Here is a 20,228-nt window from a genome sequence, read left to right on the forward strand (position 1 = left end):
TCATTTAATATTTACTTTGTTATACATGTAAGTGTCTCTTCAATGAACAAACAAGCTCAAATGTAAGGATATAACAAGGAAAAAATTACAATGAACCTTATAACCTTTACTTCCCTTCAGGCTTGCATTGGAATAAGTTTTTAACTTTTCAAACAGGCACTTGGAGAGCTGGTATTATGGCCCTTAACGTGTTATAAGTTGGAAATGATTAAAATGCCCATGTAGGTTAGAGGCAAAAAATGATATATTAAAAAAAAATATCTCTACGAAATGATGAAAATGCCCCTCAAGTAATATCGCCTCTTGCCGGCCGTATTTTTATTTTTATATTTTTATATGTAATGTCAGCGAAGACTTACGAGGACAAATAAGTAACTTATGTGTTTTTAAATAGTTTTTAAAAGAAGCGGCTGTTTTATAAATTTGGTGAAATAGTCATGTGATTCCTTGATGTGTTTGAAAAGTTAACGCCTATTTCTTTATTCACCCATTGCTTAGGCTGCTCTTTCTAAGTTTTTCTATAATGGAAAAACACTTTAAGCCGAGATTTCTTTCTTTCAACTGCTTGGTTCCAATATAATCTAGACGTTTAAATAAAAACTAAAATTTAAGCATTTATTTGTTATTCCATTAAAAATTGAACGTGTTTTATAAAATTTTCATTATATAATCTGCCAATTATTGCAAAAATATTGTCCCAGTAACAGAGAAACCATTGAGAAATGAAGCCGATTAGTATGATTAGCAAGAGTTATAGTTGTCCTTCTAAGAGTGTAAATTTTCGAAGTAGAAGATTTATAGGGAGGCTTCGCCTATCCCAGATATCATACTGAAGTTGGGGATATTTTAGTATTTGGATTTGGTTTGGACATCTTGTTATTTCTGCTTTTGTGAGGTGCGATCTCTGCTTTGGACTTGCAGTCCCCTGCAATTCGTTCTCCAAGACGGCCCTCATCCAAGTGCGCTTCCTTCTTCTTCATCTTCTTCTTGTCTGAGAGAATGGCTCCCCATTAACCCTCTTCCTCTTCTTTACCAAAGTCCGTCCTACAACATTTCCTTCTTCGGGCGGAAAGATAACTCTCCGCCTCTCGTTGCTCGAGGCGATGGCGATGGTGGAAAAAGTCCAACAGGTCTTCTGTGTCGGAACCGCAGACACCAAGTTGGACGAGCTCCAATTCCTTGCAAATTGTGTCCAGTCCTGCTTGCAGAAGTTCGTTCTTGGCTCTTCGTTACAGGTACCTTTCAGCATGTTCATCGATATCCCGATGCATTTTCTCTTTGAATTGTATCGTGGTTGCTGGTAGCTCTTCTTTTGGTTAGTTGCTTGGACATGAGTTCAAGATCTATTTATTGGTTCAGACGGTTTATTTTAGACAGAGTTGAGGTTGACTGTTCGTGCTTCCTCCTCCAAAATTATGCTTTTGTTTCAGAATGCATTGTGCACGCGAGATCGCCAAGATTCTGGGAGATGCCACAGTTTGGTTCTACCAATGGGCATTCTACTGAACATTTAGGATAAATGGAATTCTTGGTCAATTAGTGAACCATTCTAATTGGCATTCTCATACTTGATGTCTCTCTGACTTACTGCAATACTTGGCCTAAAGCACCATCGGTCCAACACTATATATTGATCCTTAATGGCCTAATGGCTCTGAATTTTTCTGGTTGCTGATTCTGGAGACTCATTTTGTGGAGCTTGTTCATGGGACATTCTCATTAGGACTGGTTATCCACAATTTCATGGCTGTGAAAGCTCATGACACTTGGAGCTAACCTGCGGAAACATATATTATAAACTAGCGTGGGAATTGTTTTTGTTTGCTATCTTTACTGTTCCTTGGTCTTCTTCGCTTGTCCTATGTGTTATTCGTACATAAGCTCCTATAGTTTTTAATGAAAATTTTATTCAGATATATTTTTCATCTTTCTCTCTTGTGCATTTTCTGCTGAAGCAGGTTAAGTTCTTTTCATAGTTCTATATCATCAAATACAAGCATTGTCTTGATTTCTTGTTTTTGCATGTTTACTATGCGTTTCTGCATCAACATTACAGGTGGAAGTAACTGTTGTTGATGTCTCCACCAATAACGAAGAACTTACAAGCATGGAAAACTTCTCCTTTGTGCGGAGAAGGGATGTTCTTCTCTGTTCTACTGGCACTGAAAACTCATCGACTCAACTTCCTAGTGACAGAGCTAAAGCAATTTGCTTGATGAGCAGGGCAGTTCAGTGCTTCCTTAAAAGGGCTTATGATGATGGAGTTCTTGCTGGAGTTATCGGTCTTGGTGGAAGTGGTGGGACATCCCTGCTTGCTCCTCCTCTGCAAACACTTCCCCTGGGGGTGCCAAAGCTCCTTGTGTCAACTGTTGCTAGTGGTCATACGGAACCTTATATTGGCACTTCTGACTTAGTATTGTTGCCATCAGTTGTCGACATTTGTGGGCTTAATCATGTAAGCAGGGTTGTTCTATCTAATGCGGGGGCTGCTGCTGCTGGGATGATTGTTGGAAGGTTATCACAGATAGGAGTTTCTGACTATACAAGTGTAAAGAAAACAGTTGCTATGACCATGTTTGGAGTTACAACTCCATGTGTAAGTGCAGTGAAAGAGAGGTTGGTGAGAGATGGTTATGAGCCGCTTGTGTTTCATGCTACTGGGGTTGGTGGTAAGGCCATGGAAGAGCTTATCAGAGGTGGTTTCATACAGGTTTTGAAGCTTCCAGTATTTTATTTATCCATGCACTCATGAAACTTATCCATTTTCTGCTCAAATAGGATAACATGCTATTGTTCATGTGGAGAACCAATATTAACAAAGAACATGACTATTCTTAGGTCAGTTGAGATGTTCTCATGTTGCAAATGACTGTGTCCTGAAGAATAGCTGCAAGGTCTGTACTCTGTACAGAGTTTTCTCAAAAATGTGGTTGTCCACAGAAACATCTTGGAAATCTCACATATTCTGAGAATGGAAATTTTTATGAAAGAAAACATATGAAGCAATAGGTTTTAGAGTATTTTTGCTTGAAAAATGAAAAACGAAATTGTTATGAAAGTTCTTATCAATATAAAATAATGAAGCAATTGAATTAAAAATTTTCAAAACCTCACATATTATGACAGTAATGTTATGGCACTATTTTGGCATCATATGTTAATGACTATATTCTGAAGATAATGTGATCAGCACTAAATGAAAATAACATGGCAATATTTTGAATTATGAGTCAATTTGGTGCTTGTGGTCCTCTTATATAGTATACTTGGTTAAAGTTAAACGTATTTGTCTTATTGATGGTTGTGTCTGCACTTTGAGCAATGCTCGTCTTCATTGTCCTTCTGAAGATCACAGTAAACTAATATATACAGGCTGTTCATACAGGCTGTTCTGGACATTACAACAACTGAAGTTGCTGATCACATCGTGGGTGGTGTGATGGCCTGTGATAGCTCAAGGTTTGATGCCATCATAGAGAAGAAAATACCATTGGTCCTCAGCATAGGAGCACTGGATATGGTGAATTTTGGCCCAAAAGTGACAATTCCTGCATGCTTTGATAAAAGAAAAATACACATGCACAATGATCAGGTGTCTTTTCTAGTCTCCTCACTTGTTTACTCAATAACTGCTTGTGGTTCCAGAGTGTGATTGAGCTCTTGCACGACTTGGATTGTCTTAACGTTCAAAACTAGTGAACATATCTCATGCTCCAACTCAAGGGCAATAATCTATTGCAGGTCTCACTCATGAGAACCACCCCAGAAGAGAATAAAAGGTTTGCTAGATTTATTGCTGATAAACTAAATAAAGCAACATCAAATGTCCGTGTTGTGCTTCCCTGGAAGGGTGTATCTGCATTGGATGCTCCTGGAAAGCCTTTTTATGACCCAGATGCCACTAGCGCTCTTATACACGAGTTAGAGAGGCTCATTGAAAAAACTGAACATCGCCAGGTTAGTATGTGCGGCATAAATAGGTAGCCAATAACTTGCAAATGTTTCCCCTTGGACTTTCTTATCATGTGGTGATTTAGACATTATTGATTGGCAAAACTTGCATAAAATCATATACTCCATTTGCTTTTACAGGTAAAGGTATTACCTTATCATATAAATGAACCTGAGTTTGCAGATGCACTTGTAAATTGCTTCTTGGAGATCAGTCCTGAAATTCAAAGTAATGCACGTTCCTGTTCTGCTCAAATTTCTGATGAGATCCTTGACAAAGAGGTTGATACACGTGAATACAAGCCAAAACATTCAACTTTTACATACAGTCCAGTTGACTTTCCTGATGCAAAACCAGGTTCGAATGAATCCTGCTTGGATATGTATCTTCCTTCCTTGTTCTGTTTTCATCTAATTTGGCGTAAAGTAGTAGGAAAGAAATTGTTTTTTGGTGCTTTTTCAGTACCATAAATTATATGTTTCTTCTTTTAAAGTTGGATGCGAAACTTGTCATGCATAGTTAAATATGTGCAGAATATATAAGTGGCTATGCATCTCTTTTTATGTGTCCGTCTCTTTTTTGTTGTTCTTTGACTCATGGAAAATATGAAACTAAGAAACTACTAGGAGATGATAGTCACTATTAAAATTTTGTACTTTTTTAAGGTAATGGAGGTTCTGCCGTTTTGTATTTACATCTGTATTTGACATGAATGAACCATGCATTCTACATCAGACTTGTATCTGTGAGGTTTCTCTGCAAACGTAATTGCACAGATGTGACCTGTGGGGTCCAAAAACCTAGTAGATATTCAAAGTCATGTTTTTTCCAGCATACAGGTTGGGCTCCATAAGCCAGAGGTCAGATTTTCTCTTTTTTGACTTTTACATCCTTATAAAATCTGGTCCATATATAGGAGAACTTTTAGCCAAAATCATCTGAAGCATTTTGGAAATGGAAGGGCATTATTTTTGTACACCACCAATCTTCAAGTCTATGATGTACGCATACACATAAATATGCAAATTTATGTGTGTGTCCATGTCTGTATGCATGATATATATTTGCATATATATATATTATATACATATGAGTGCACACATATACATGTTATGTGCATATTATATAGGTTATACGTATGTATTCTTTATGTACCTATATCCTTGTACCTTAAATATTTAGTGTAATTGTTGCTTGTACATTTGTGCAGAAACTCTGCGAAAGACACAAATGATGTTGCAACAATTGAAGATGCAGATCAGCAAAGGGCTGCCAATAATAGGTGCAGGAGCTGGGACCGGAATATCTGCAAAGTTTGAAGAAGTAGGGGGAGTAGATCTAATAGTAATATATAATTCAGGACGGTTTCGAATGGCAGGACGGGGTTCCTTGGCAGGCCTGTTACCCTTTGCAGATGCTAATGCTGTGGTGCTTGATATGGCTAACGAAGTTTTGCCAGTAAGTTTCATTTAAGTCAAGTTTACTTGAGAGAAAAACTGCAACAATCTCACGCAATGACCATTGATGGTTTCTGTACTTTGAATTTATAGTAAATCTAGAGTTGGTTGTTTGTGGACATGTATGTATGGACATAAATAGTCTAGGATGCGTACATGCAATTATGTCAAACCATAATTTTGTCTTATGGTGATTGCTAGGTGGTGAAAAAGGTGCCTGTTCTTGCTGGAGTATGTGGGACAGATCCTTTTCGTCGAATGGACTACTTCTTGCGGCAATTAGAAACAGTAGGGTTCTGTGGAGTTCAAAATTTTCCAACTGTTGGCCTCTTCGATGGCAACTTTCGTCAAAATATTGAAGAAACGGGAATGGGTTATGGGTTAGTTATGGAAACTGTTGTATTCTTAATTTTCTTTTAAAATTGTTTGCCTGAATTGCTGATGATAAAAACTTTAAGTTATTTCTTCATGCTTTATGGTACTAATGTTGTCATACTATTTACTTAGCTTGGAAGTGGAAATGATCAGAAAGGCACATAACTTTGGACTCTTGACAACCCCATATGCTTTCAAACCTGAAGAAGCAGTAGCCATGGCAAAAGCTGGAGCTGACATTATTGTTGCACATATGGGACTCACTACATCAGGATCTATAGGTGCCAAAACTGCTGTTAGCTTAGAGGAAAGTGTGGCCCTTGTGCAGGAAATTGCAGATGCTGCCAAACAGATCAACCCACATGTTATCATTCTGTGCCATGGAGGTAACCTTTTCTTGGCATCATGTTTTCTTTCTCCACGAGATGACATGCATGACACAAAAGAAAGGGGTTCATACAACTGAAAGTGTTTCATCATCTTTGAAGTTGCATTCTAAAGGTTTACCACATGGATTTTCTTTTCTTTACCCAAGAAGAAATGGGTAAATATATTTTGGCAGTCTAGTAGCTTTACCATATTATTTAGATGAGTAAAATAATTATCTCAGACAATGAGTGAAAATGTGAAAAGGGGTGACATTTTCTTAACACGTTTTGTGAAATTTTGGTTGTTTGAATCGTATGCAGTTGTCTTGTCAACACTGAAAGAATCATTGTTTAGTGAAATTATCATGTTTGTGTGCCAAATATGCTTGTTTTATTTTCTTATTTCTGAATCATTTTATGCAGGCCCAATCTCTGGCCCAGCAGAAGCAGAATTTGTGTTAAAGAATACCAAGGGGGTCCATGGATTTTATGGTGCATCGAGCATGGAGAGACTGCCTGTTGAACAAGCTATTACAAGGACGATCAAGCAATACAAATCTATTTCCTTGGAATAATTTTTTTTTTTTTCAGAGCACCAGCAGTGAATAACATACCTGGACGGATAAAGGATGGCAAGTCGAGTTTAATTAGGACCAATAATTGAAGGAAAGAAGAAAAGGAATTGCAATGCAGAAGGTGAGGAAAACTGCCAAGAAACTGTGAAATAAGTCAGGGATCCCAACGCATAGCCTTTAGTTGGCTTTCTCCATATCTTGGAAACCTGAATAGTTGAAGTTATCAGATAAGGTTCACTGCAGCTATCTGTATTAGCGCGGTCCATTGAAGCTCTGCATGCTTCTTGTCATCCTTTAAAAAGTACTTGAACTTCAAACAGTTCAACATTAAAAAGAAACAAAAGTTACGTTGGACTGCTATATCTATTTTCATTAATAACATTTTTTTGTCTGTATCCAAAATATGATGTATGTTAACCTCTTTTTTTATCTATCCCGGCTGAAACCTGATGGTAGATTCGCGTTTCTTCTTTGACCCAAGTTAGATTTCATAAAACTGAAACCAATGGAGGTGAGAGGTTGACTTTTATACACGTGCATACCTCGTTATGCTAGGGTAAATATTTGATGGCTGTGAACGCTCCTGCTAAACCACTATATTTGTATGGGGCAAATTTTCGCTCTGTAGGGCCGGCAGTATTTGTATTGGCACCATAACACTTTGCTGACCGACAAGGCATTTAGGCTGGTATGCACTTGGTATGTCTCTGATACTGAGAACAGTGGTAAGGATTCAATTCTGAATGGCATGACTATCTTGTGTCACGTTTGGCATGTTCCATGTACTATTTTCATTGGTCGTTAGGACTCAAGAAACCATCCTTTTTCTTATTTTCCTTATTCTATGTGTGAGAGAGAGATGAGAGAGAGAGAGTCACGTGAAACGGTGAAAGGATCGAAAGCAAAGAATTGGCTGATAATGAAGATGATAATCAATACAGAAATTTAACTCTTGGTACTACATCCCCAGTTTCACAAAGCCAAAGAACCCTAAGGGGCTTTGGCAAGGGAAATAGTAATATCTTATTCTATGCAAGGACGAAGCTAAAAATTTGTCATTAAGAGAATCGAATTATCGTTTCAAAAGTTTGTTAGGAGCCAAAATATAATTTTTCAAAAATTTTACATAAGGGCTATTTTCCTTTTTACATGTGATTTTTTTTTTTTTTTTGGAAATTTGAAGCGGCCCCATGGCCTCTGCAGGGCCCTAGCTCCACCTGTGATTCTGTGTATAAAATAAAACAATATAAAAATTTCATGTATCTGCCTCAGTCTTTAAGACATGTATGTGAAACAGTATGCTACTATTCCTATATACTGACAACTTTGGATTTTCTTCCTAGACACGAACTGAAGCTGACAACAAGAGCATATAGAAACCTCAAATCTGGAGGATTGACCAAATTTCGTGCACTTCATTTCCAGCAAGTGCCGAATCAACAGGAATCAGTCACCGGTTCGGGCTCGAATTCAGCATGAGTCAGGCCCATCTTGCGTTCTAGTTTCTATTTGCTGATTCTTTTGTTTAGTGTGCTACTTAAAAAAAAAAATTCCAAGCTAGTAGTTAAAAACAGTTCCAATTTAATTCTACAACGCAATCTTCCTCTAATACCTTCCTAGTGCCGATTCGATTCAAAAACCAATTTTATCTTATGTAGGTCCAAAATTCCACCTCACCATTAAAAAATTATGCTACAAACTCGTATTATTTTGAAAGCTTAAAACCAATCCTCGAAATACAAAAATCGCCAACACACCAAGAAGATCTCCAAGATGATCTGTAGATTTTTCAACCTCCATGAACATTAAATTCACAACACATCTAGCCACAAGTCCTAAGAAAACTCATAAGTGGTCGTACATACAGAACCCCCCATTTTGCTGCCATATCATACAAGTGAAATAAATGGATCCAATAGGTAAGCTCACACGCTCACCCATGTAAACAGAGCAAAGTGCACTCATCAAGGTGAATGTATACCATGCAAAGCCGTTTGTCTAAGTTGACAATCTCAAGCGATGCTTTGCAGGCCTGACCCGTAGAGGGGAGTGCAGTCATGAATGCAATGTACATCCAATTACCGAAGTTGATAACCTCTAGCAATACTTTCCAGACCAGACCTGTAATTTGGATGCAAAAGTTCCACTCCCAACTCACTCTTCATCCGATTGTTGGACACCCTCTTCTCTTCAATAAGCTCGCCTGTCTGGGCATGTTGATTCAGTGTCTCCTGATCTACGGAAATACCGTCCAGCTTGTCTGGCCATCGTTGCATGACCAGGGAACGTGCATAGGAGAAAACCTCCGATCGTGGGGCCGGGTCATCATCAATAATATTGAAAACATTCCTGCAGTTCGCCAAAAGAATGGTTGGCATGAGCTCCACAGTTCTTGAGAAACAAAACCAGAAGCAGAAGGAAGCGGTCAATGAATGAAAAAGTTACTCCAGAGTAAACAAGTACCAAGTTGATGACTTGTTCATACTGGCTCTGATTGCCTGACACACATCAGCAACATGAATACGTGGTGGATAACGCCTGTGTTGTCGCCTTTGTTGATCTTTTGACAAAGGTCCTTGTTTGATTATGGTATCCAAAGCACTGAAAAGAAAGGATTTATTAAAACAGACTTTGAAATTTGAATTAACAAAGAAAGCACTCCAAGAGAAAGCTATACAAACTAAAAGAATCGTAGTTTGTCTTCAAATATACAAAAAAGGCCAGTGGGAATGGAACAAATATTATTGCCCGAGAATGTTAGAGTGATGATAAATATTTGACAGTTAACTGTTACCTTTGTGAACAGAAAAAATTATTCATGATTTGCAAGGGGTTAGTTAAATAAATAACATAGCGACACTGCAGGGCCTTGAGACAAAGAAAGATTCTTGGACATAGTTCATTCACATCTTATTACTGAACATGATTAAATCCCAAAATAAGAAACAAGATAGGTACTAAACCTTCTCCCAGGGCCATAGATGCCTCCAAGCCTTAACACATACACATGCACACCAAGATCACAACCTAAATTGATCCATGCATTCTCTGCTTCTAATCTTGCCACAGCCAGCTCATTCTCAGGCTTTGGAGGGGTACTGAACAAAATTGTGCATAGAAACAAGAGAGTCATGTATGGTCCGCTTATGACAGAGAAAGAGAAGCACGTCTTAATGTAAATAAGACTCACTCCTCGTCAACCCAATAACCACCATGATCTCCATATACACCTAACACATGCAATACATTCGTCAATGGAATTTTCAATAAGCATTCTTTTCTGTAACAAATGGTAAGCATTTTTTTTCTGTAACAAATGCAAACATGTTATGAATAGAGACTTCAGGAATCAGATGTAAGAGTGAAACAGATATAACAGATACATACTACTGCAACAAGGAAATCTTCAAGACACAAAACAGTCTGCAAAGGAGTCACCTTAATAATGTAGTCACATCATCATTATGATCAAGTAATTTAAAGTTAAACCTGGTTAGAAGATGTAGAAACACGAACCACAGAGAGAGAGAGTGGAGAACAAACACACAATCTACGTGGAAAACCTCAGAGAGAGGTGAAAAACCACGGGGAGGCTCTGACCTAGGGGCACACCGCAACCCTAGGAGAGAGAAAATAATATTTCACTTAATTCAACACTAAACACAAGTGACAATATAAAGAGGGAGAGAGGAGAAGCTGCCTAGGGTACCGAGCCCACCTCGGTACCCGTGCCCCATAGAACCGGGTCCAGATATGGACCCGGTTCCCATAACAACATATTCTAACACTCCCCCTCAAGCTTGGCATACATGTCAAACATGCCAAGCTTGCTAACATTCTTTTCAAATGAAGAAGTACAAAGCCCTTTAGTTAGGACGTCTGCAACTTGATCTTCAGACTTCATATATGGCAGAATCAGCTCCTTTGAGTCAATGCGTTCCCGGATAAAATGACGGTCAATCTCCACATGTTTGGTCCTGTCATGTAGAACTGGATTATTGGCAAGATTAATCGCAGACTTGTTGTCACAGTACATCTTCATTTTATCTCCCAGTTCCACACCAATATCAGTCAAAAGAATCTTCAGCCACAGCATCTCTGTAACCCCCATTGCAACAGCCCTGTACTCAGCTTCAGCACTAGATCTCGAACATACTTCTTGCCTCTTACTTCTCCAAACAACTAGGTTACCTCCAAGAAAGATACAATACCCTGTAGTAGACCTCCTTGTGTCAGTACACCCTGCCCAATCTGCATCTGAGTAGCCCTCAATAGTAAGTTTGTCTTGTCGAGTATACAGCAGCCCTTTTCCTGGGTCATTCTTTAGATACCCCAACACTCGTTCTGCACTCTTCCAATGACAATCCGTGGGAGCATGCATAAATTGACTTAGCACATTTACCGCATACGTGATATCAGGGCGAGTTAGAGTAAGATAGATAAGCTTACCGACTAGCCTCTGATATCGCCCTTTTCCTTCCTCATCCAGAGTGGTGCCCGTCTTGATACTCATCTTAGTTCCCGACTCCATAGGAGTAAGATAGGGCCTACAACCAAGTTTACCTGTCTCCTTTAGTAAGTCAAGAGTGTACTTCCTTTGATTCATAACCAGCCCTGTCTCTGATCGAGCAATTTCTATCCCCAAAAAGTATCTCAGCTTACCCAGATCCTTGAGGTCGAATTCTTTAGCTAATCTCTCTTTCATCTTTCTGTTTTCTTCTTCATCACTGCCCGTGACAATCATATCATCAACGTAGATAAGGAGAAGACTCACCAGACCATCTCTCTGCTTTATGAATAGGGTATGATCTCCATTTCCTTGCTTGTACCCAGTGGACTTCATAACGATCCTTAGTCTCTCAAACCAAGCTCTAGGCGACTGCTTCAAGCCATACAAAGCTTTCTTGAGGTGACAACATTTTCCCTCTTGAACATACCCGGGAGGCATGCTCATATAGACTTCTTCCTCCAGATGGCCGTTCAAGAACGCATTTTTAACATCAAGCTGGTCCATGCGCCACTTCTTGTGCACAGCAAGAGCAAGAATAACCCTCACAGTCTTCAACTTTGCAACAGGGGCAAAGGTCTCAAGATAGTCGATCCCATACTTCTGGCTGAACCCCTTTGCAACCAGACGAGCTTTATATCGATCTACAGTGCCATCAGGTTTGTACTTCACGTTGTAAACCCACTTAGAGCCAACTAAGTGTGTCCCTTTAGGGATATCAACAACTTCCCATGTTTTGTTCTTAGCTAACGCACCCATCTCCTCTGTCATAGCATGTAACCACTTGGGATCATCCTTAGCATCATCCACCGACCTGGGAATAACAACTTTGGATAAGGTTGTGATAAAACATTTGTAATTTGTACTGAGCTTAGCATAAGAAACAAATCTCTGAATAGGGTGAGAAGTACATGACCTGGTGCCTTTGCGCAAAGCAATAGGGAGCTCTTCATTCGATGGACTTGGGTCATCCGGGGAGATCACAAGATTGGGATTGGTTCTATCCTCATCACCAACATCTTCCACAGTAGCTTTCTCCTTTCTGACATAAACCTTGCCAAACAAGTGATCCCGGGCAACAGTGGGCTGAGCATCCACCGTGACCCCTTCCATATGACTGCCCTTCTCATTACTGACCGTGACCGTGTCAATCACACTGGGACTAACCTTGTAATCCAAAAACTCCATAAACTGAATCAGCTGATTAGAGGAATACTCTTCCCCTTTGTTCCCAAGACACTCCCCCTGAAGAGGATTCACCGGAAAATACGACTCATGTTCATGAAATGTGACATCCCTCGAAACATATACTTTGGAAGTAGTGGGATCCACACATTTATACCCCTTCTGAGTGGGAGAGTACCCCAAGAAAACTCCTTTAATAGACCGGGGATCAAGTTTTTTGAGAGTAGGGCTATGATTATGCACAAAACAACTGCACCCAAAGACACGAGGAGTAAGAGGCCACGGATTCTGAGTAGGCCACAGGCTAGAATAAGGAGACTGACCATCCAGCACTCTAGTAGGCATACGGTTAATGAGATGTGCACTAGTGAGAAGTGCATCACCCCAATACCGCTTCGGGACATGACGTTGGAACATAATGGCCCGGGTAACATTCAATAGATGACGATTTTTACGTTCAGCTATACCATTCTGAGGAGGGGTATAACTACAAGAGGTTTCATGAACAATACCCTTTCCTTTCAAGAAGTCATCAAGGGATTGGGAGACATATTCTCTTGCATTATCCGTACGGAAAGCTTGAACAGTAGTATGGAATTGAGTCTCAACAAAGGCAACAAAGTTTTTCACAACTGCTGGAACCTCACTACGTTCTCGCAACAAGTACACGAACGTACATCTAGAGCAATCATCAATAAGCGTCAAAAAATAGTGACAACCACCACACGTGGGTACTCCAGAAGGACCCCAAACATCGGAATGAACTAAGGCAAACGGATGAGTGGATTTATTCAAAGAAATAGGGTATGAAGCCCTGACATGTTTAGCCAATTGACACACTTCACAAGCGAAGGAGTCAATGGAGACAGAAGCAAACAAATGAGGAAACAACTTCTTTATTAACTGGAAGGGGAGATGTCCAAGACGCTCGTGCCATCGCAGAACAGTAGATCTATCATTCACACCAGACAAGTGACCACTCGTGGCAGAAATCAACGCTGAAGCAACTTGTACCGGCAGCCTGTAGAGCCCATCAGTAACCGAACCAATCCCAATCTTCTTCCCCGTCACCAAGTCCTGCAGGGAACAATGATCAGCAGAGAAAATTAGATTACAGTTTAATTCTTTAGTAATACTGCTGACAGAGAGTAAGTTCACAGGAATATTTGGAACATGCAGGGCATTGTGGAGATGGTATTTGTTCAGCAGGGACAAGCTCCCTTTCCCAGCCACAGAGATAGAAGACCCATCTGCCATAGACACGCGTTGCTTGCCAGAGGAAAGTTGATATTCTTGAAAGAGTTTAGAGTCCCCTGTCATGTGGTGAGTGGCTCCACTATCAACAATCCAATCACCAAGAGAAGGGTTACCTTGATCAGTCGAGGCAACGAGGGCTTGGGCTAGCTGAGCCCCTTCAGACGTGGAGGACTCCTCAGGGGTAGTAGATAGACGGCTAATGTACGCCTGTAGCTCCTTGAGTTGAGCAGGAGACAACTTGGACTTTGCACCACTAGAAGAATTGCTCTGACTGGAATCAGACACAGTAGGGCTACGCTTGCCAGAGGGAGGACGACCTCTGACCAGTCTCTTCTCGGGATGAAGATCCCAACAGAAATCCACCGAATGCCCCAACTTGTGGCAATGAGTGCAATGTCGGGCAGGACGCTGCCCAGTCCCTGAGGCACGGCTGACAAAGGCAGAAGGGCCATGACCGGTGTCAAGATGCATCACCTGGCGACGTTGTTCTTCAGACTCAACACGAGCATATACTTCCTCTATCCCCGGAATCTCATCACCATTAAGAATCTGGCTACGAATAGACTCAAATTCATCCCGCAGGCCTCCCAAAAACAGAAACGTACGGTCCATCCATTCCTTTTCCCAGTAGAGGGAATGATCTGAACCGCACGTCCACTCATCAGTCACATGATAATCTAGCTCCTCCCATTTGGTCTTCAGGGCAGCATAGAAGGCAGCAACAGACAAATCACCCTGTGTCAGAGAGTAAATACTGCGTTTAATCTGATAGGTACGCAGATGTCTCTTCTTGCGACCATACATCTTTGCAAGCACAGTCCACATATCAAAAGAGGTCGGCTTCCGCAGAATGAGGGGCTGGATATCGGATGACACGGAGCTGATAATCCACACCTTCACTTGGCTGTCCTCCAACGCCCACGTTGCCCATTGAGGATCAGATTTGATGGGCGCAGGTTTGTCGCCAGTGATGTAAGAGAGACGCCCACGGCTAGTAATCCCAATCTCGAGAGCGGCAGACCAAGATAGGTAATTGTCCTTGGTCAGACGGATGGAGGTGACCTGGAGCGGCACGTTCTCAGTCTTGGAGGCGCTGTCCGTGTCAAGAACGGCATCTTTTTGAGTCCCCATCGCTTCTGCCATCACAAACAAGACACAGCAACAAGAGGCACAGCAGCGGGAATGAGGCAACGGCGACGGGAAGGAGGCAGCGGCAACGGAAAGCAGGCGACGGCGCAACACAGAGGCCACCCACGGTGGCAGAAACAAAGAACGGGCCGAACGGAGGACCGCGGAGGCGCAACAGAGGACGGCGGAACAGAGGACGGCGGCGGCGGAACAAAAGGACGGCGGCGGCAGAGCAGGGCGACGTCACAAGTGCAGCAGCGGCGCCGGAACAGAGGACGGCGGCGGCGGAACAAAGGACAGCGGCGGCAGAGCAGGGCGACGTCAAACGGGCAGCAGCGGCGCCGGAACTTCAACGGCGTCGGGCGACGAAAAAACTTGACGATCCTCGGAAAAAACGCTTCTCCAACTCCGCTGGCTCTGATACCATGTAGAAACACGAACCACAGAGAGAGAGAGTGGAGAACAAACACACAATCTACGTGGAAAACCTCAGAGAGAGGTGAAAAACCACGGGGAGGCTCTGACCTAGGGGCACACCGCAACCCTAGGAGAGAGAAAATAATATTTCACTTAATTCAACACTAAACACAAGTGACAATATAAAGAGGGAGAGAGGAGAAGCTGCCTAGGGTACCGAGCCCACCTCGGTACCCGTGCCCCATAGAACCGGGTCCAGATATGGACCCGGTTCCCATAACAACATATTCTAACAGAAGATAAAGAATCACATAGCAGAAAGTTATTTGTCACCAGCATTACAAAATAGCCAAAATCCTATTATCTGACAATGAACGAACTAAAAGATCTTGATCAATATTAAGTGAACAAAAATTAAAGCATGTTTCAGATTATGTATAGCGACAATGCTTGCCATATTTCTTTTGGATTTTGGTTACTCCGTAAACGACAAAGTAGCCACTGCATGTACCTAACAGCTAGTTGAGGGAGAGGCCAAACTAGCTACTGGAGTTCTCCCTCAATGAGCAGTTAAGCTGCAGAATTTATATGTGAAGAAAAGGGTGTGCTTTTCTGAGTCTTTTGAGTGCTCCAAGATGCTTTACTTATTATATGCAATGTATATTATATGTACTTATTTGATATGAACTTTGTTCGAAATGATTCGAATGAAATAGTCTACAAGGTCCTATATAAAATGGATTTCAATTCATAACAGGATATACAGTTATTTACACCAGAATTCATATTTAGTTTTTCTATTGCAGTACTTTATCTCCTTCTCATATTTAGATATATGCACGCTATTCATTTTTTTGTCTACATTTAATGGCTTCAGCAAAGAGTAACAAAAAACAACTTTCACATATATATATATATATATATATATATATAAGATCACTCACATCAAGTGTTTCATACCTACACTCATGTCACTTTCCGTGCAATATAGTTGACACTTGACACCCATGATCCCCTACTAATCTCAGTCCACCACAGACTGATAAACTGGAATCAAAAGTAAAAATGATTTTTTCTTTTCTCAAGGGTTAATTTTGCTAAACTTGGTTTGATGACAAGCCAACTTTTGCATTATATGGATAGCCTATGAAACTACATTTGATTGAAACTGGGACTTGACAGCGAAGAAAGTCCTGTGGTGAATGATGAATGTGTACTGAATATCTTAATGATTGTGATCCTAACATATTACTAATTGCTAATTCCAAGTTCAAGCAATGTCAAAAATAAAAATACAATTAGCAATCAACATTAGATTTCCTGTGGGATGCAAAGCAAGATCATACAAATGGGAACATTTTTGCAACAATTAAATATCACATACCAAGCCGAAAATTGAAATAGACCAGCACAGGATGTGAGAAACACCCACGACCTGGGCCTATATAAACCATAAAGCCTCTCTTCCTAATACTGAACAACTGATCAAGTCAAGAAACTAAACTAGCGTTTCACAAATGAATCTCTTTGGCACATCATTTGGCAGTATATAATATATGTTGTTACTTGTTAATGTTTACATAAAAGTTTACAAGATCCAATAAAGGAGAGATTTACTAAAAGAGAAATTGAAAGCACAATGCAGCTGAGACAAGGAGATATGCAGATACGTACTGGTTGAGGATAGGTAGCATAACCAATGAACCCTGCCATTCTTTAACCTGTTCCATATGAGGTCACGATGAAAGTGCAAAACCTTCAACAGAAAAAAAAAATGATAAATAAGAGAATCCATAAGCTACAATTCTAAAAGGAGGACATTACAAAATTTTATTAGCTCACAGGATCACCGAGGCTCACAGAAGGAGGGATCGAGATCAGAAGGTGTGTTGCATCCTGCAAAGTGAACAAGCTCTCTTGATGATGAAAACCATATGATGTTGATATACGTGAAGAACTACAAATGACAAAGGAGTTAAAGAAAATAAGCAAATGGTAACACAGAAGCCTCATAAACGAAATAACTTTTTTCCTGTTAATTAAAAATTTAAAATATACATTTATTCAGAAGTTCAGAATGCATAGACCATTCAGTTGAATGTCGTATTTGTGATTACTTAAACCAAGCAACCTCGTGATCGTTTTCTTGCCACTGGAAATGCATCCCAACACTTGCACCATCGATCTTACATCAACTATCAGAATCACTCTCACATTAATCCACTTTCGCCTCCAAAACTATTATGACATTTTCATCATCTACCTCAGTTCCACACATTAGGGCTGTAACATTCTCACCACCAGAATCTTCCGAACAACAAACCATCTTCTCAGGTTTTGTCATCATTTCATTCAAGCCCTCAGCCTGAGGAACAAACTCAACAAAAATAGCTAAATACCATGATCCAATGTTTTTGTTTAGAGCCAGTTAACCAACTCCAATTTACCATGACTTTGCAACCAACTCGGCTGACCCAGTCTTCTATTCGAAGAGGCTGGTCACTGGTGATCCAAATGAGAAAGGATTTTTCATTTTCCTAGATAATTTACTAATTGTATTATTAACTACAAATAATAAATGTGAGTACTTGAATAACTTAAGGAAAACAAGGAAATAAATAACTTTTTACTGATTCCATTTTCACAGGAAGGACCTATGTGACCATGTTTTTTAATGATGCCAAGGCATCAGATTATGCATTGAGGAAATCAACTACAAGATGTTAGTAAGGAGATGACTTTATCATACACTCAGCAAATAGGCCAGAGGTCATGCTAAAAAATATCTGGTTTAAAATCGCCATGGATGTTCTTAACATCACATGGTGCTGACAGAGGATAAGTTCTTATTTAAGAGCAGTCCCCATGGAATTGTAGATGGTGGAAGCAGATGAAGTTGCACGTAATAAAGAGGAACTGGTACTTGAGGTCATTGAGATGGAAGAATCTCCAACAAACTTCCAATGACCTGGAGGCTCTGACCAAGATCAGAAGGCTAAAAGGCCAACCAAACAATTCCTATTGTAAACAAGTTACACCAAATGAACTACTAAAAGGAATCATCACAAAAAATTAGTGTTTATTTGTTGCAAACTTGGCATAAATAATCAATGTTTACATTCAAAGAAAGCCCAAAAACATAAATGTAATTTATTTTGGATTAAATAACATTCATAAGGGCCTTAAATAAGGAACAAAATGTGTATCAGGATCCATCAGCAAAAGCAAAAAATGCATTCACGTGATGTACACTTACTCATAATCTTCTAAACTGTAAATGAAAATCTCGAATCCACTTCCCTCCAGCTTTTTCTTTTTTATCTCACTTAAACATGTCCCTGAAACTTTCCTGTATTTTGAAACTAAGAATCAATCTTCATTGCCAGGAAAAGTAAAATATGAACTATCAATTTATAATGCAGTAACCATATGATAGTACTTTATGGTTGTGCTAGTGTCTAGTGACTCGTTAACTAATTGAAGAGTCAAGAGTAAACCACAACCAAAACTAATGTGCTCAAAAACCTTTCTCCTCGGCTTTAGCGATTAGAAAAAATTCCCAGAAACAAAATATTAGATGACATGATTTTAGCAGGCAACCTAGTAGGCATTGTCTATGCTATGTAACGTTTCTTACAACAAAATATTATTTGGATCTCCTCTGCCCATTTAGTGCTGCCGGTCATATACACACATAGAGAGAGAGTGGGGGAATCTTCAAACCATCCCCTGCCAGGATTAGCGTTACAACAACCATCATTTTAACCATTTTGTTTCTTTCTTTCTACAACTCATCTTATGGATGTGATCTTTACATTCAAAATATTGTTGAGTCTATAAAAACATGATATTCATGTGCAGGTATAATTATATAAGATTCTAACATCGACTCTCTGAAACTTTTTTGGCTTCTAAAACTCATCTTACACGTCTAAAGGATATGAGTTTTATGCATATGTCTTTAAACATACGGATACAACTGAGATTCTGAATAATGTTTTTTGAAAAAGAAAAACCTAAACGTATAGGGTGTGATTTTGTACATTTCACATCATATATAGTCATTGAATTCCATCATCTACTCCATTAGTTTCACTAAAAAAAATTAACATCTTTATAGTTCGGGTTCATAGCTATCATCCAACGAGGATGCCCATGAAAACAGAGTCCAATCACAAAAATAAAGAAACAGAAATAGAAGCAACGGGAACAAAATCTGTGATTTCATCAATAAATAGTTAATTAACTTAATCCTAATCTCGCGGAAGACAAAGAACCGCGCAATAAGGGTCATCAAATGCTACAATCATAATCGCTGTAGGATCTCCATTCAGCGGAAAAAAATAATAGCTAAATCTGTTTCAGTCTTTCTCCCCAAGAACCCTAAATACAGCAAAGGTTCACGCATACTCTTGACATTAATTTAAAGGAATAAGTGCAACGAACTAAAACCTAGTTGCAAACCATAACGTGTCCTGGAATACACAGGTCGAGACATCGAGAGAAATGAAAAGCCCACCATCCTTCCTCCTTCAATTGGTGACCCAAGAATTGGCCAACGAACCCCATCCCCAGCATGAACGCGTGATTCCCGCTCTCCTGCACTTCCAACCGGAGCCCGCATCGTACGGTCGCCGGACGCAGCCAGGAGCGAGACTGAAAGTCATTAGACTCCCGGAGAGGAAGAACTCGACCGGCTCCGGTCTTGGGCACGGAGAAGACGACGAGGCTTGACATTCGGGGGAACTAAATCAAGACATTTTCTCTTCACCGCGCAACGAGGTAGAGGGAGACATCGAGCGAGTGCTGGCGACAGGCACCTTCCTCCTCCTTCCTGCGCGCGAGGGCGCGCCCTTATCGGGTAAGGTCACGGGTATGGATACGAAGACCAATATAATATTTGAGTACGAATTCGAATACGAGAATCAAAAAGCAGTACAAACAGACATGCATTTTATATATATATATATATATATATATTTTAAAATACATTATATATATTTTTAA

The 20,228-nt window shown here is 40.1% G+C and overlaps 2 protein-coding genes across 3 annotated transcripts; one reads left to right on the forward strand and one right to left on the reverse strand.

Annotated features, from left to right (window-relative positions):
- Positions 1-803: 803 nt before the first annotated feature.
- On the forward strand, positions 804-7,155 carry LOC116264634 (toMV resistance protein Tm-1(GCR237)). The gene is made up of 9 exons (XM_031644960.2): positions 804-1,235; positions 2,057-2,710; positions 3,386-3,592; positions 3,742-3,957; positions 4,093-4,309; positions 5,163-5,410; positions 5,611-5,789; positions 5,917-6,170; positions 6,576-7,155. The coding sequence occupies exons 1-9, from the start codon at positions 1,104-1,106 to the stop codon at positions 6,725-6,727; spliced, it is 2,259 nt and encodes a 752-aa protein (XP_031500820.1). The 5' UTR covers positions 804-1,103; the 3' UTR covers positions 6,728-7,155.
- A 1,335-nt stretch (positions 7,156-8,490) lies between these two features.
- On the reverse strand, positions 8,491-20,081 carry LOC116264784 (uncharacterized). 2 transcript variants are annotated; one of them, XM_031645171.2, is made up of 8 exons: positions 19,741-20,081; positions 18,478-18,570; positions 17,082-17,178; positions 16,896-16,977; positions 9,918-9,957; positions 9,691-9,825; positions 9,191-9,328; positions 8,491-9,076 (listed from the first exon to the last, which is right to left on the reverse strand). In XM_031645171.2, exons 1-8 carry the CDS (start codon positions 19,956-19,958, stop codon positions 8,806-8,808), a joined length of 1,074 nt encoding a protein of 357 aa, XP_031501031.1. In that variant the 5' UTR covers positions 19,959-20,081; the 3' UTR covers positions 8,491-8,805. The 2 variants fall into 2 exon arrangements, with proteins under 2 accessions (XP_031501031.1, XP_031501029.1); XM_031645169.2 differs by having other exon boundaries at positions 17,064-17,178.
- Between the last annotated feature and the right edge of the window lie 147 nt (positions 20,082-20,228).

Source organism: Nymphaea colorata, chromosome 11, assembly GCF_008831285.2.
Source record: "Nymphaea colorata isolate Beijing-Zhang1983 chromosome 11, ASM883128v2, whole genome shotgun sequence".
Classification (NCBI taxonomy): domain Eukaryota; kingdom Viridiplantae; phylum Streptophyta; class Magnoliopsida; order Nymphaeales; family Nymphaeaceae; genus Nymphaea; species Nymphaea colorata.